Below are 16638 nucleotides of genomic sequence, written 5' to 3' on the forward strand. Positions count from 1 at the left end.
GTGCTAGTGCTGCTTATGTATGTATGTATGTACCTGTATCTAGAGACGGATTAAGTGTACATGTACAGTAGCTATTTACATAATGTATTTAGCACAGATGTAAATTGTATACATTGCCGTGTGTGTGTGTGTGTGTGTGTGTGTGTGTGTGACTTCAGCCCTGGTTAGAGTTTGCCTTAGCCAAATGTCTAGATCAGCAGAATGGGAGGAAGACAGGGGGACAGGGGGAGGGAGGGAAAGATAGAGGGACAAGAGGAGAGAGAGGGTGGGAGGGAGGCAGGGAGGGACTGTGTCACATCGACAAAGACACGAGGCAGACAGGGATGAGTTAGAGGAGCCAAAAACAGGTAGAAAGGAGGCAGACCGAAGGTGACTCATTATGTCAAGAAAGTGATAGACTTTCCAACACAGAGTTTCTTGATTGGTCATTTTGTTCTTATATATTCACCATTTTACCCGTGGTCTTCACCGGTATCTTCTTGATTGGTCATTTTGTTCTTATATATTCACCATTTTACCTGTGGTCTTCACCGGTATCTTCTTGATTGGTCATTTTGTTCTTATATATTCACCATTTTACCTGTGGTCTTCACCGGTATCTTCTTGATTGGTCATTTTGTTCTTATATATTCACCATTTTACCTGTGGTCTTCACCGGTATCTTCTTGATTGGTCATTTTGTTCTTATATATTCACCATTTTACTCGTGGTCTTCACCGGTATCTTCAAAGTCTTTTAGTTTTTTTGGACTTGGTTTTTCTAACTTGGAAAACAGGGATAAAGGAAGAACGCTTTGAACCGCAGATCATTTCAACAGGTATGTCCTTTATTTTGCTTACAAAGCTCACAGATTGCAGAGATTTAGGTATTTATGCTGTTTACATTTATAGATTTATTACAGTTACATTTATTGCCACTCTCTCTATGTGCCATAATTTCTTATGACAACCAGGAGACCAGACCTGACACACACAGTACAACCAGGAGACCAGACCTGACACACACACAGTACAACCAGGAGACCAGACCTGACACACACACAGTACAACCAGGAGACCAGACCTGACACACACACAGTACAACCAGGAGACCAGACCTGACACACACACAGTACAACCAGGAGACCAGACCTGACACACACAGTACAACCAGGAGACCAGACCTGACACACACACAGTACAACCAGGAGACCAGACCTGACACACACAGTACAACCAGGAGACCAGACCTGACACACACACAGTACAACCAGGAGACCAGACCTGACACACACACAGTACAACCAGGAGACCAGACCTGACACACACACAGTACAACCAGGAGACCAGACCTGACACACACACAGTACAACCAGGAGACCAGACCTGACACACACACAGTACAACCAGGAGACCAGACCTGACACACACACAGTACAAATATTCCCCATTTAATTGTATTTATTATGGATCCCCATTAGTTCCTGCCAAGGCAGCTTCTACTCTTCCTGGGGTTCAGCAAAATTAAGACAGTTACATACAATTAAAAACATTACATTACATTACATACATTACATAGTGATGAAGTCAATCTCACCTCTACTTTGAGCCAGGAGAGATTGACATGCATATTAATGTTAGCTCTCCATGTACATTTAAGGGCCAGCCGTGCTGCCCTGTTCTGGGCCAATTGTAATTTTCCTAAATCCCTCTTTGTAGCACCTGACCGCACGACCGGACAGTAGTCTAGGTGCGACAAAACAAACTATGGCCTGTAGGACCTGCCTTGTTGATAGCGTTGTTAAGAAGGCAGAGTAGCGCTTTATTATGGACAGACTTCTCCGCGTTTTAGCTACTGTTGTATCAATATGTTTTGACCATGACGGTTTACAATCCAGGGTTACTCCAAGCAGTTTACTCTTCTCAACTTGCTCAATTTCCACATTATTTATTACAATATTTAGTTGAGGTTTAGTGAATGATTCGTCCAAAAGACAATGCTTTTAGTTTTTGAAATAATTATTGTAATGTCCCAACTCTCTAAATGCATGGCTCTTATCTATTATATTAAACACTCAGATAAACAGAGTAGTCATGAAGAAGGGATTGAGCTAATTAATTTGAAATCATATTTTTTTTGCACCTGTTGGTGTACATAGGACCTATATTTACCTAAATCCTCTATATTGTATGTGTGAAGTGATGTTGATTGCACCCACTCACAGACATACACACATCATGTGTAGCCCACTCGCACCTGCTTGTGTGTGTGTTTTGGGCGGGGGGGGGTCGTAACTGGGCACGTGCAAAGCACTGGACAAGGGGATAGCAATGTGGTGATGGTACAGTATAATGGGATAGTAGGGCTTGAATGAGTTTGAGTTCAGTCGATAGTGGCCAAATGTGAAGCGACCCACATATGTTCATGAATGACGTACAAGCCTCAAGACGAAAGAGAAGAAATACAATGACACACAAGTTAATGAATCAAGATTATGAAAATGAGGGCAAAGAGGAGGTGGGAATGGATGGGTGGATGCATATGGAGTCATTGGAGGGTGGAGGGGAATGAAACGAAAGATGAACGGGGGGGATGGAGGGATGGACTGATGGGACAAGGGGAAGTGTAGTTACTGATTGTCGAGTTAATGGAGTGAGAAGAGACTGAATCAGCAGCATATAGTCGTACAGGAGGGCAAAACACACACACACAGGAGGGAAAACAGCACTGGAGATTGTGAAAGGGGCTGGGGGGAGTCACCGGTCAGCAAGGAGGGAGAAGGAGGGAGAGAACAAAGGGAAGACACCTCATGGTGCATGTTGAATGAAACAAAGACATTAAAAAGATGACGATGGCCGTTTAGAGCCCTCAAACTCAATGCTGGACCTCAAAGCCATTTCCACTGCATTTTTTTCATTGTTCCTCTTTATTCAGGGACTGATTTAGACCTGGAACACCAGGTATGTGCAATTAACTATGCGGTAGAACAGAAAACCAGCAGGCTCTGAACCTTGTAGGGTAAGAGTTGAATACCCCGGATTTAGAGTATGCTAAAAGTTATATAACTCCAGACTTCCAGGTGACTGACAAAATAAAGAAAATACCAACATAAATTGTCTGAATAGGGCGTTGGGCCACCACGAGCCAGAACAGCTTCAATGCACCTTGGCATAGATTCTACAAGTGTCTGGAACTCTATTGGAGGGATGGGACAACATTCTTACACAACAAATTCCATCATTTTGTGTTTTGTTGATGGTGGTGGAAAACACTGTCCCAGGCGGCGCTCCAGAATCTCCCATAAGTGTTCAATTGGGTTGAGATCTGGTGACTGAGAGGCCATGGCATATGGTTTACCTCGTTTTCATGCTCATCAAACCTTTTAGTGACCACTCCTGCCCTGTGGATGGGAGCATTGTCATCCAATGGGGCCATAGCTTTGGTAGCCAAAATAATGGCCTGCCTAGCATTTTTTCCATGACCCTAAGCATGATGGGATGTTAATTGTGTGGCTCAGTTGGTAGAGCATGGTGTTTGCAACACCAGGGTTGTGGGTTCGATTCCCACGGGGGACCAGTACAAAGAAAAGAAAAAAAAATGTATGAAATGTATGCATTCACTACTGTAAGTCGCTCTGGATAAGAGCGTCTGCTAAATGACTAAAATGTAAAAATGTAAATTGCTTAATTAACTCAGAAACCACACCTGTGTGGTAGCACCTGCTTTCAATATATACTGAACAAAAATATACATGCAACAATTTCAAAGATTTTTCTGAGTTACAGTTCATATAAGGAAATCAGTCAATTGAAATAAAATAATTAGGCCCTAATCTATAACTGGGCAGGGGCGCAGCCATGGGTGGGCCTGGGAGGGCATAGGCCCACCCACTTGGGAGCCAGGCCCACTCAATGGGGAGCCAGTCCCTGCCAATCAGAATCAGTTTTTCCCCACAAAAGGGCTTTATTACAGACAGAAATACTCCTCAGCACCCGCCCCCCTGCCCTCAGACGATCCCGCAGGAGAAGAAGTCGGATGTGGAGGTTTTGGGCTGGTGTGGTTACACGTGGTCTGCGGTTGTGAGGCCGGTTGGACATAATGCCAAATTCTCTAAAACGGCTTATGGTAGAGAAATGAACATTGAATTCTCTGACAACAGCTTTGGTGGACATTCCTGCACTCATGACAATTGCACATACCCTCTAAACTTGAAACATCTGTGGCATTGTGTTGTGTGACAAAACTGCATATTTTAGAGTGGCCTTTTATTGTCCCCATGCTAAAATGGCCTTGTATTGTCCCCATGCTGTTTAATCAGCTTCTTGATATGCCACACCTATCAAGTGGATGGATTATATTGACAAAAGCTAAAATGCCCACTAATGGGGATGTAAACAAATTTGGGCACAACATTTGAGAGAAATAAGCTTTTTGAGCAAATGAAAAATGTCTGGGATCTTTTATTTCAGCTCATGAAACATGGAACCAACACTTTACTTATTGAGTTTTTATTTGTGTTCAATGTACTTTGTATCCCTCATTTACTCAAGTGTTTCCATTATTTTGGCAGGTACCTGCATATCCATTTCATATCACTGTACAGGGAAGTATACTATGAAAATTAATTGATATGAGATGCAATGAATGAATGGGTGATTGTAACAACCCTCTCTCTCTTTCTTTCCAGGTAAACAGAATTTGAATTGTGAAGACAACATAAGTGAACCTGGGAATTGGATAATCAGAAATCAAACAGAGGCAACCAGTAGCAACAGTGGAATGGGAAGATGAGACATAATCTCAACTGACACGGAAACACCCAAACGTCACCATGACAACAACAACGATGGACGCCCAGGCGCTCAATGATGACATTATTGTTGAAGGAGTACACCGCCTCCTTAACTCCTTCTCTGTCAATCCCTCGCTCCCTCCCTCCTGCAGCATCGACGAGTCCTACAAGTACATTTTCCTCCCTCTGTGCTACTCCTTCACCTTCCTCTTCTCAATCTCCCTCAACTTTATCATTCTCTGGCGTTCCTTCAGACGCACCAAGCGTTGGAACGCCTCCCTCATCTACATGGTCAACCTCGCCTCCACAGACTTCATGTACGGGTTGTCACTCCCCTTCCTGGTGGCTAGCTATGTGATGCGTGACCGATGGATCTTTGGGGACTACATGTGCCGATTGGTCCGCTTTCTGTTCTATTTCAACCTGTATTGTTCTATATTCTTCCTGACGTGTATATCTGTCCATCGCTACCTGGGGATATGTTACCCTATGAGGACCATCACACTGGAGACTAAGAGAGCAGTCAAGGGGACGTGTGTGTTGGTGTGGGGGGTCGTCTTCGCTCTTACGTGCCCCATATTCCGGTTTGCCCAAACGAGCCACGTGATGAGAGGCGTAGGGGGCGAGGCGATGGCGATTACCAGTAATAACACTGGCACCGTTAGTAGTAACGGTACCGGTGAGGTGGAGACGTATCAGAACTGTTGGGACGATGCCATCGATAAGGAGTTCCAAGACTACGTTCCATATGGAATCATCCTACATCTTCTAGGGTTCTTTCTCCCGTTCTCTATCATCGCCTGGTGCTACTCACATGTGGTTCTGACAATATTCCGCACCCTGCGCTCCCAGCCTCAGTCACAGCGAGGCAGAGGAGAGGGGGGAGGAGGAGGAGGAGGTGGGGGACGTGGAGGAGGAATGAGAGGGAATGGAGCTGGAGTTGGAGGACTTCAGGGAGGAGAGGGGATGTCAATAGTTCTTGGCGCCCACTCTCCATACGCCCACCGACGGCGTAAATCCATCAAGACCATCATCACCATCACACTCCTCTTTGCCCTCTGCTTCTTCCCGTTTCATGTCACCAGGACTATCTTCCTCGTCCTGAAAGTGAAGAAAGGTGTCCCGTGCCACACCATGACGATGGTATCCATGTGTTATAAGATCACCCGGCCGCTGGCGTCTTTCAATGCCTGGCTCAACGCACTCCTCTACTTCCTCACCAAGGAGAAAGGGGGTGGCGCCCCCTGTTGCCCGCCGCCAGACACTACGGCAGCCAACCAGCAGCATGGGCTCCTCTGGCCGCTGAGGAAGCTGGGAAGAGCGGGAGATGAGGAGGAGGGGGGCGACAGGGGCGAGAAGGGGGGCATGGTCAATAACAAGGGTAACAACAAAGAGACAAATAAAACGGCTGTACATTTATTCAGAGGGATGACCAAATCCAAAGTCAAATACACTGTGGAATAAATTAAATTAAATAGACTTTATTCATCCCGAGGGGATCAATGCTGGCATGCATAGGATGAGTTGTTGTTGGTGGCGGAAGTCTTCTGCATTCCATGTGTTTCATTCAGAAGCAGACCTTTGTGAACAGTATAAATGGTTGGGTGCAGAATTCAGGGTGTGAAAAGGAACGATTTGGAGACACAAAGGACATTATAGATGATCTTACTATCATTGGCAGTATTCAAATGTTGATGAGTAGATCTGGATGAGGATTATGATACTGTACCATACAAAAACAATGATGGACTGACTCTGTTATATCGTTTTTTTGTAAAGAAAAAAAAATGTATGAATTTGTTGAGTTGAAGGAAGTTATACCTCAGGAAAACAAAACTCAGAGACAAATTTGGTATCTGTTATTGTATCTTTTGATGACAGCCCTTGATGACAACTGTATTGGTCTATTTCCTGTTCATCTTGTGTCTGACATTTTGGAAATGTGTAAAATAAGACTGGATTAAACATGTTTAATGTAATGCTACTGTCCAATGAGATTGTGTTGTTGAATTGTGTGTGTGTGCGCCCACAAGGATAGTAAAACAAGGAAAATTCTCCCACGTGGCGACATTTCCCACGTCCCCATGAGGACAAAGGCTATTTTAAGTTTAGGGGTTAGGTTTAGGGTTAGAGGTACAATTAGGGTTAAGGTTAGAATTAGGGTTAGAGTAAGGAGTTTGGGTTAGGGCTACATGTTAAGATTAGGGTTAGGGTAAGCGATAGGGTTAGGTTTAGGGAAAATAGTATTTTGAATGGAAATTAATTGTAGGTCCCTAACAAGGATAGAAGAACAAAATGCATGTGTGTGTGCACGTGTGTGAAAAAGAGAGAGAGAGTAAAAATGGTCATGCCTTTGTAAACAAATTGGATTAGCAATAATGTTAATAATCTCCCTATTCACCTGAACTCAACCCAAAGGTCAACCTAACTAATGTAGTGCTGAGTGTTTAAACACACACACACAGAGAGAAAAGAAATTGTACAACACCCTGAAATCTGAGAAATACTCTCCACTCATTCACAAAAACAACCTACTTGATTTAACATGGAATGGGGTTGTACATTCTAGAATCTAGACTATAGTGATGTCACAAGCACTTGTCAGGAACTATGGATCCTGCAACCTACTCTACTCTGTCCTTCCGTTTGCTCAAATTATGGTGAGGTGAGACTGACGGACCGTAAAGACCTAAGATTGTTGTTGCCTTTAGTTCTGAGCTCTGGGTAAATTATTAAGCTGTCATTTGGGTTGTGTAAGTACAGAGAATCTGCTGTATTGATGGAAAAGTACTTGTGTAAACATATTTTTTAATAACATACTATTTCCCTATGGAATTTCCTATGTTGCTGACTATCTATCCCCTCGATCCACTATGTTCACAAATTCACAACCCATATTCCATCTCTTTGAAACAGATAAACTTATTGTCATTTGACTCATTACAGGGGCCTAACATACAGGCTGTTAGAGGTCTTGTACAGGAACATATACAGTATATATTTATCAGACATGTTTTTATGACATTTATGTTTTCATTGGACCTAAAATAAACTCACAACAGTGCAACTCTCTCTCTCTATCCTGCCCTCTCGTTCTCTCTCTCTCCCCCCTCCACTCTCTGATCCTGGAAAAAAAAAGTAGCAACATTGGATGAAGAGCTATTTATTGTCCATCAATTGAGCGAGGTATCTAAGAAACAGGAGAATGTAGCAGGCAGGGTGCCAACTGAAAGGCTTAGTTCCATCTTTGTACACACAGGAAGAGAGAGAGAGAACTACGTAATGTTAGTAGCTTACACACTTTTAAGGCAGCGTATTCTTATCTGAATATATATCTAATGCATATTACATGGCAGTTAAACAAATAGTTTACCATACAAGTCAAAGGTGTTTTATATCCTCTAGGGCCTAGACCTACTATATCTCTGGCCTAGTTGAGGAGTGAAATGCATAGGCATACATTGATGAACTCAAGGGGGCGACAAATCCTCCCATTTCACCCTTTCCCGGCTTGGAAATTCAAAACAAAACCGGTTATGTAATTTCCCGTGCTGCACTACGACTAGAACAATCTTTGACGGTTATTAAAATTGAACAAAAAAAATAAAATTAAATCATAGGAGCAATTTTAAGCAAAAGTGAATAGCAATATGAATTAGGCTAACGATCACACACCTCATGCATTTTGTTAAAAATTAAAATTCGACCGTTGAAATTTATATTTATTTTTTTCCCCTTTTTCTCCGTGTCACCAGTGTGTGTAGAGCTGTCGAGGCGAGGCGTTGGCGCCATTTTCAAACTTCTGCTGCAAGAGAATGAATGTCTTGGTTGAAAAATATATTTAACGAATTAATTTATATTTTCTGAATTGCATTTACATGGGGATTTGTTTTGTTTGTTGCATGAATGGTCGTTTCTTCATGGGACGAGGACGTATTTTCTCATGGTAAGCATTTTAGCATGCCTTGATTTACAGGCTAGATAACATTAGTTTCATTTAGCTAATGGTAGCTAAAAAGAAACAAAGTTAACTAGTTACGTTTTCGACAAAGTTTTGTGGGCTGTTAGCCAGGAAATATAGCTAGCTACATTTAACAATTTCAACCTTCGTCATGTATTTCAAAACACTTTCACTCAATCTCAAGATAGATTAGTTGCTAACCTTATAGGATGACTAGAAATTCGGCTAAATTAACAAGCTATAGTTAGTTACTACGTTCCTTTGGTGGAATAGCCACGTTTAGCTGACGTCGCTAGCTCGTTTGAAAGCTTTATGGCAGTTTAACACTGCAGTAAGATTTTAGGCGACTTAAAAGTGAATATCTTTTAACATTAGCAAAGTACCTTAAGCGATGTAGTTAGCTAAAGTAAGTTGATTCAAAGTTACTTATCTAACGTTAGCTGCTAACTATTTAATGGTTAGGACAGAGTTATGCTACGTCGGTGTCACACCCCCGTTTCAGTGCGAGTGCCATAGGTTTGCTTCGCGAACCCCTCCCCCAAATCCGCTCATGCAACCCCCCCTCTCGACAATCTACTCCACCCCCATATGTTCATATCAAATATTCGCTAAACTTGGAAATAATCACAAAACTGATTGTAAAGTTACAAAATGTTAGCAAACGGTTGAATAAGTCGTTTAAATTGAATTAAGTCTGTAGGGTAAACGGTCAACTGTGGGGGAAATCGCAACGATATTATCTGAATCAGCATTTTTTTTGTCTACCCAACCCCCGTACTGTGCCATCTAGCTAAACACGATACATCATATGAATAGATAAACACACAAAAAATCGACAAATGTTATCTAACGTCGTTACAAAGTTGCATTGAAGAATTGTAGATAACTTGAACCATTGTGACTTTCTTTGGTGTGCAATTTATACTTAGTAGCTTACTAGTTCCCTGTAGCTGACGACAGTTGCATGTCTTGCTCCTTGCCCTTTAGCTATGTTGGCAAAGTTGATAGCCATCTCGTTACTTTTAGCTAAGATTGCTCTCTGATAAACGATGCTGTTCAACCATCAAGTTTAGTTAAAACCGTAAATAATGTATTAATCGGTGAATAATTTTACAATTTCTACATCTCACCCTATTCTTGCCATAAGTTCACAATCTAAATATTTTTATGTATTGGTTGATAGATACATTTAGTTGAATTTGTTTAATGAAATGTCTCCAAAATATTTAGAATAATGCATAGGAAGAGATGTTGAATAGGTCAATGTAAAAAGATTCATTGAATTGTTACTAGTGAAAACCAGAGACCACCATATCGAACCTTGCATTTGTAACTGCGTCATCGTTGATGCCACGTACTGCACTTGCCACTGTACAATAAAAATGTTTCCTTTGCTCCTTTTCAGAACATCATATAGTCTCATTCATTCAATTGCATTCTAGTATAGATTCATATTGTGTGGAGCAAATCATTCATGTACTTTAAATGTATTTTCTGGTGCAATTTATGGTAAAGAAAAATGTATGCATGTTAATTAATATAAAAATAAGTAATAATATAGTGACCCCCAAACTAGGCGCCTAGGTTTTGAAAAGGCATTTACTTTACAATATGCCACCGATTTTGCTGAATGACACACCCTGACCCTACCAAACGTTTTAACCTAAACTCTATTCATGCATATATAAGGCATGATCTAGAATCTGGTATCTGTTCAGTAATATTTGTTAAGTGAGGCTCAGATTTCTGTGTACTATAGCTAAAACATCTGCCATCTTACCAGAATCTTCTAAAGAGTGCGTGTGTGTCATTTTAGCACAAAACCTACAGAAATATACAATCTGACTCATTTGACTTCTGCTAATAAACCACAATATGTTCAGTCTATCATATGGCACTGCTATGAAACAGGTGTTCTTTCAAATAAAGGTTGATTTTAAATGCATAAAACATTCTATATATGCAGTGAATATGTCTCATATTTTAACATGGCCTAATTTGGGGTTTAGGAAGTCAGACAGTAAGACAGCGCATTTCTGTATCATGGCCCCTGTTTAATACGCACTTTATTCCCTGGTGAATGTCTAAATAGTTGTAGGTGTCTTTCTCTGAAGCATCTGTCACAGTACATTTTGTCAGGTTTGTGTGCATCATATTTTCATGTTTGAGTGGATTTGGATTGTGTGCTTGGCATGCTGTGGGCAGGATTTTAGACTTTTTCTGAGGTTGGATATAGTGGCTATTATCTGCTTAGCTTACACCCTGTGGCATATACTGGTAGGCTAATAATGACTTTATGTGACTGGATTCATTTGTGCTTGCCAGTTAAATGTGTGGTATTCTTTTAGACTCTATAATGCAGTGTTGCCGAAACTCGGTCCTCGGGACCCCAAGGGGTGCATGTCTTTGTTTTTGCCCTAGCGCTACAGTTTATTAAAATAATCCAAGCTTGATGGTTAGTTGATTATTTGAATCAGCTGTGTAGTGATAGGGCAAAAACCAAAAGTGCACCCCTTGGGGTCCAGAGGACCGAGTTTGGGAAACACTGCTATAATGTAATGATTAAGCTTTTGTACTGGTCCGGGTTGTCTACAGTTACTAGAATAACCAGACAGACGTGCCTATTTAGAGGTAGTTGGGCTTTGCCAAGTCAACTTTGAGATGTTTTACTTTAGAATCAGAATTTCTGAATTGCGTGTTAAGTCTCAACATTTATGATGATGGCATTCTAGCTCTTTGTCTTTATTTTCGTGTTGTGTGTGTGTGTGCGAGCGTGTTTGTACGTGCACTCATTTGTGTGGGTGTGTGGGGATGGTTGAGGCCTTCTGTCCCTGGTAAATCTATCTGTAGATCCAGAACTCAATTTTCTCTACTTTGTGTGCTTGCTCTCTTCCTTCTACTCCTCACACTGAACCCAGTCAAATTATTTGATTGCTGCTTTTCTGTTCGAACGATGATGTTGGCCAGAGACCCCAAAGGATCAGAGAGACTCGGATATGCCATTTTTTGTATTTTTCCCTTGCCTGCTCGTCCTTTTCTTTTCTGTTAGTGCGAAATGGAACTCGGGCCAAGCTTGGAAAGTAGTCGTATCTTATTTTTTTTGTTCAGCTCGGCGACGTTCATTTGTGGTTTGTGGCTAATGCCTTTTTGCTGCGAAAACTCTGAATTGTCGCTGTGGCAAAAACCACCACACAAACGCGCAACGACACTTTCCTTAATTTTTATTTCCCTCGCTCTCTGTGCTTTTCTGCAGTCTAGCCTGTTCCTTCTTTTGCCCCCCGCCCCTCCCTTTCTCTCTCCCTCCCTCTGTTGGCGGAGTGAAAGCCTTGGCAAGACAACAAAAAATCGAAGCGAGTGGCGGCTGCTGCTGCTCGCACTGGTGCAGCCCAGACTAGACAAACGTACCCTCGCAAATTAATTTTTTCCCGCCGGGCCTTTACCCCCACAAGCCCCAGATTTCACACCCATCACCCCCGATACCTTGACGACCCCCTGCTTTTTTTTCAGATTTTTCGCACGCTCCGAAAATGACAATTTTTATTGTAGAAAGTGATGCTGAGGGAAAAAGAGTAACGGCTCCCCTTGCCTTTTTATGCCTACTAAGTTCCCCAAGCCTCCTCACTAGCTTCAGCGTAGAGCCGAGAGAGACTGCACACACAGCACAGCACAGCACAGGAGCCTGCCTTGGGGCCTGGTGGAGGTGAATAAGGGGGGAGGGCGGGTAACTGGGACTATGGCTTGGGGTGTAGTAGGCATTTTCATTTTTTTTATTTAACCTTTATCCAAAAAGTCCCATTGAGGTCAGAAGACCTCTTTTTACAAGGGAGACCTGAGTGTAGGAGGGTGGCGTAGGAAGAGATATTGGTGTACTAGGGGGGACAAAAGTTTTTTTGGGGCAAATTTTAGGACTTGGTTCAGAAAACCTCCCCATTAGGAAAGGGGGCCCCCAAAGCTTCTTTGATATTTTTAGTTCTTCTTAAATTAGGCTATGTTGTTATTCCCCAAGTGATCATTTCCTTGAGTAATTTTAGTCCTTTTTTTCTCCTTTTTTATTTTGTATTTATTTATTGAGTTATGGGTGAAGTTTTAGTTGAAGTTTGTGTGTGTAGAGAGAGAGGGTGTAAGAGAGTACATTGGCCTTCAGAGGTGCATCAATATAAGGAGAAATGGGCTACTACACACAAGGTGTGGGCTAGATTTAATTTGAAGAGGGTGTTTACATTGTGTTATTGGCCCCCAACCATTCCCCTTTTTTCCCATTATTTTGAACAAGGAGCCAAGGTAAGTGAATCCCTTCTTCTCTTTCTTCTTTATTTTCTCCTCTGTTTCAGGTCTTTTAAAATGGCCTCTGGTTTGAATGGAGAGAGACAAGCCTATCTATGTCAGAGAGAAACACTGAAAATGACTTTCTACTACCTCGTATGCCTGTCGCTCTTCCTGCCTCACATTTTCTCGTTCTCTCTCCCTTACCCTCCCTCGCTCTTTCTGTCCCTCTGCAACCACTCTTTCTGCCTCGCTCTTTTTCGTTCGTTCTCTCTTGCCTCCCTCCCTCCCTCCTTACTCATTTTGAATGAGCCTATCTGGCAATATAGAGTGAGAGAGAGAACAAATGCTTGCTTCCTGAGTTCTGACGTGATCATTGGCTTTTTAAAATCTGTAATGAGCTACTCATAATGTCATCCTGCTTTTCCTGAATGAATAATAATAATATCAATGTGGTCATGTGGCACTAGTCTGAAATAGGCCAGTAGGCTATGTCATTATCTTCTAGTCTTTCTATTGTTTTAATTTTATGAAAATTGGGAATTAGTTTGGCATTAATCAATACTGTCTTGGTTTTAGTCTGGTCCTTCTAGGACAAATGCCATTTGACCTTGAAGTGTTTTTTTTCTCTTCCACATTGTAGGGTTAAAGTGGTGGTGATTTTGTTTAGTCTTAAAGTATGGGCAATTGGTGTTCATTCTGTTAATATGAATTCATATCAATAGTATATTGGTGAAAAGTTTAATTTCGGTCTGCTTTATGCCTTGGAAATCCAACTTTTCTAAGTCTAAAAAGTTTATGCGAGACCCTCCTAAAAAAACAAATATTGTTCTTGATACAACAACTATCACAATTTTTACAGATTCGTTCATATTTCAGTAATTGGCTTCACTGTCTGTTCCTATTTTGTCTCTTTACTTTTTTTTCAACAGATCACAAAACGGATTCCAAATATGCAGGTCTTAATAAAACTAAAAATATATTGTAATTTATGTATGCGTTTTCTCTTATCTGTGTTCTGCAACTGGATTCATGTTAGCATAGCCAGATTTGAGGGCCACATCAGTTCTATTTAAACGGTCAAGTGACTCTTCTGTATCTTGATAACACAAAAAATGTATTACTTGTCTCAAATGTAAATTCAACTAAACACGTTGTGTGTAAGATTAGCCTTATTCGAGGGCCACATCAGTTCTATTTCTACTGCTAGTGCCAAGAACTGACCCCTTGTTGTAGTCATACAGTCAAGAGGCCTCTAGTGCCTCTTCCCCCTATTTTCATTCCCTTCTCCCTCCTCTCTGAGATGTGTGTGTCTTGTGGTTGCTACGTTAGCTGGAGCTCAGGTGCATCGCTGCTCGTGAATGTCAAGGTCACACCTTCTATGGGGGCTCCTTTTCCTCTATCTTCTATTTCTCCCTCCCTTTCCTCTTCTTTTTTTCTCCCTCCTTTCCCATTCTCTCTCCCTCTTTTCCTTAATTTTCTTTTCACAAACTCTCTCTCACACACACACACACACACCCGCACAGTCATGTTTGAAGATAATCTTGTCTTGATGACAGTGAGGTTCAACAAGTCCCAACCGTTCGATTGGTTACTGCTGCATATAGGGTGATTTATTGTGGTGATGTCTGTCATTTCTATGATTAGAGTATAATGACATGAATTATTATTTGTTTTAACTGGCCTTTTTTCTGTTCTGTCAAATCTTTTTTTTTATTTTTTATGAACTCGTATTCCTGTTTTTACTATTGGGATAGAGTTTTAGATGTGGGGAGGTTGTCTTGATGAGAATAACTGACTCCTCATGCTCTATGGTTTAGAATGGGCACTGTTTTCAAAATGGCACAATTTATAACTGTTATTCTACATATTGAGTTAATTGTGTTAATTTCAGCACATTATTTTCAGGATTCTGTTTGGCAATCTGCAGCACATAATGTCTTTTTGTTTCGGGGGGGGGTTATTGTAGGCAAAGGGGGAAATAAACATTTATATTTTATTTAGTAACCAAAAACCATTTCAAATCATCAGAATTATTTTCAATGTATGAGGATGTTGTCCTGTTTGGCAGTCTTGTATAAATTGTTCTTCTGCATGTATAAATTGTTCTTCTGCGTGTAGCATATCAGTATACCACCTGTAAAACCTAGAAAAGGGGTCAAACAGGGAAAAGGGACAGGCTTTAAATATTAAGACTAAGTATTATTCAAATAGTTATTTTTATTAAGTATATTTTTACAGACTAGGTTTCTAACATTCTGATAAAATTAGTGTTTGAATAGATACATTTATGCACCTGGTGTAGTTAGTGAACTGTTCAGAAAGTGTCCTCTCCCCAACTTCTCTTTTTTTCATCATCATCCACCATTTTGTCCACATTCCCACCATCCATTTTGTGGTCTCAAATACGTGAAGTATATCAAGTTGTATTATAATTGCAGTTTAATTTAAATTCCTATGAATTACATGGAATTGACTTGGTATTGCATTTGCCAAGAAAATCATTTCACCATCTGTCTCTTATTGTTTTCTTAAGAAAGCATAACTATTGTTGTACTACTCACAACTCATGTTTCTAAAACTCTAGAAGCAATTTGCCACCAGAGTGTAAAAACCACATATCTTTAAAATGTTATAGGCCTATATGTAATATCTTGGTTTTGTGTTATTTAAAGAATCTCTTCCACTGAAGTATAAGAGAGAGAATCTTGTCAGATTGTTATGTTAATGATGTGTTTTCTTCTTTATCTCCACAGCTCTATACCATGGAGAATCCTCTCTCTCGCCATCTCTCCGGGGTACCCTTTAGCAGCACATCATGTTTTGCAGGTATCTAAAAGCAACTCCAAATCATTATGTGCTGCCGCTGGGAGCCCTTGGAATCACCGCTATTCCAAAAGAACACTTCTGCCATTCCGATTCCAATTCTGACTATCAATGTTCCATTCTGAAGGAGAACTCTCCTTATCTGCACTGGCAGTTGTCAGTGTTTGTTTAACCTGTAATGTTGTCAGCTTATCACTTTTACTGTTGGCTCAATGTCATGTTTTTTGTCCATTTTACAGTGCCTACAGAAAGTATTCATACCCCTTGACTTATTCCACGTTTTGTTACAGCCCGAATTCATAATGAATTCAATTGATTCTCACCCATCTACACACAGTACCCCATAATGACAAAGTGAAAGCATGTTTTTAGAAATTTTAGCACATTTAGTGACAATGTCATACAGAAATAGCTAATTTATGTAAGTATTCACACCCCTGAGTCAATACATGTTAGAATCACATTTTGCAGCAATTACAGCTGTCAATCTTTCTGGGTACGTCTCTAAGAGCTTTGCACACCTGGATTGTACAATATTTGCACATTATTCTTAAAAACCAAAAAATTGGCTCTGTCAAGTTGGTTGTTGATCTTCACTAAACAGCCATTTTCAAGTCTTGCCATAGATTTCCAATCTGATTTGAAGTCAACTGTAACTAGGCCACTCAGGAACATTTATTGTCATCTTGGTAAGCAACTCCAGTGTATGTTTGGCCTTGTGTTTTAGGTTATTGTCCTGCTGAAAGGTGAATTTGTCTCCCAGTGTCTGTTGGAAACTAGGTTTTCCTATTTTCAAGGTTTTGCCTGTGCTTAGCTC

General features: G+C 40.9%; 1 protein-coding gene across 1 annotated transcript; it reads left to right on the forward strand.

The window, feature by feature from the left end:
• The first annotated feature begins 200 nt into the window (after positions 1-200).
• On the forward strand, positions 201-6750 carry LOC123723675 (P2Y purinoceptor 3). The gene is made up of 2 exons (XM_045721848.1): positions 201-817; positions 4667-6750. Exon 2 carries the CDS (start codon positions 4811-4813, stop codon positions 6233-6235), a length of 1425 nt encoding a protein of 474 aa, XP_045577804.1. The 5' UTR covers positions 201-817; positions 4667-4810; the 3' UTR covers positions 6236-6750.
• The last annotated feature ends 9888 nt before the right edge of the window (positions 6751-16638 follow it).

This window comes from Salmo salar, chromosome ssa07 (assembly GCF_905237065.1).
Source record: "Salmo salar chromosome ssa07, Ssal_v3.1, whole genome shotgun sequence".
Classification (NCBI taxonomy): Eukaryota; Metazoa; Chordata; class Actinopteri; order Salmoniformes; family Salmonidae; genus Salmo; species Salmo salar.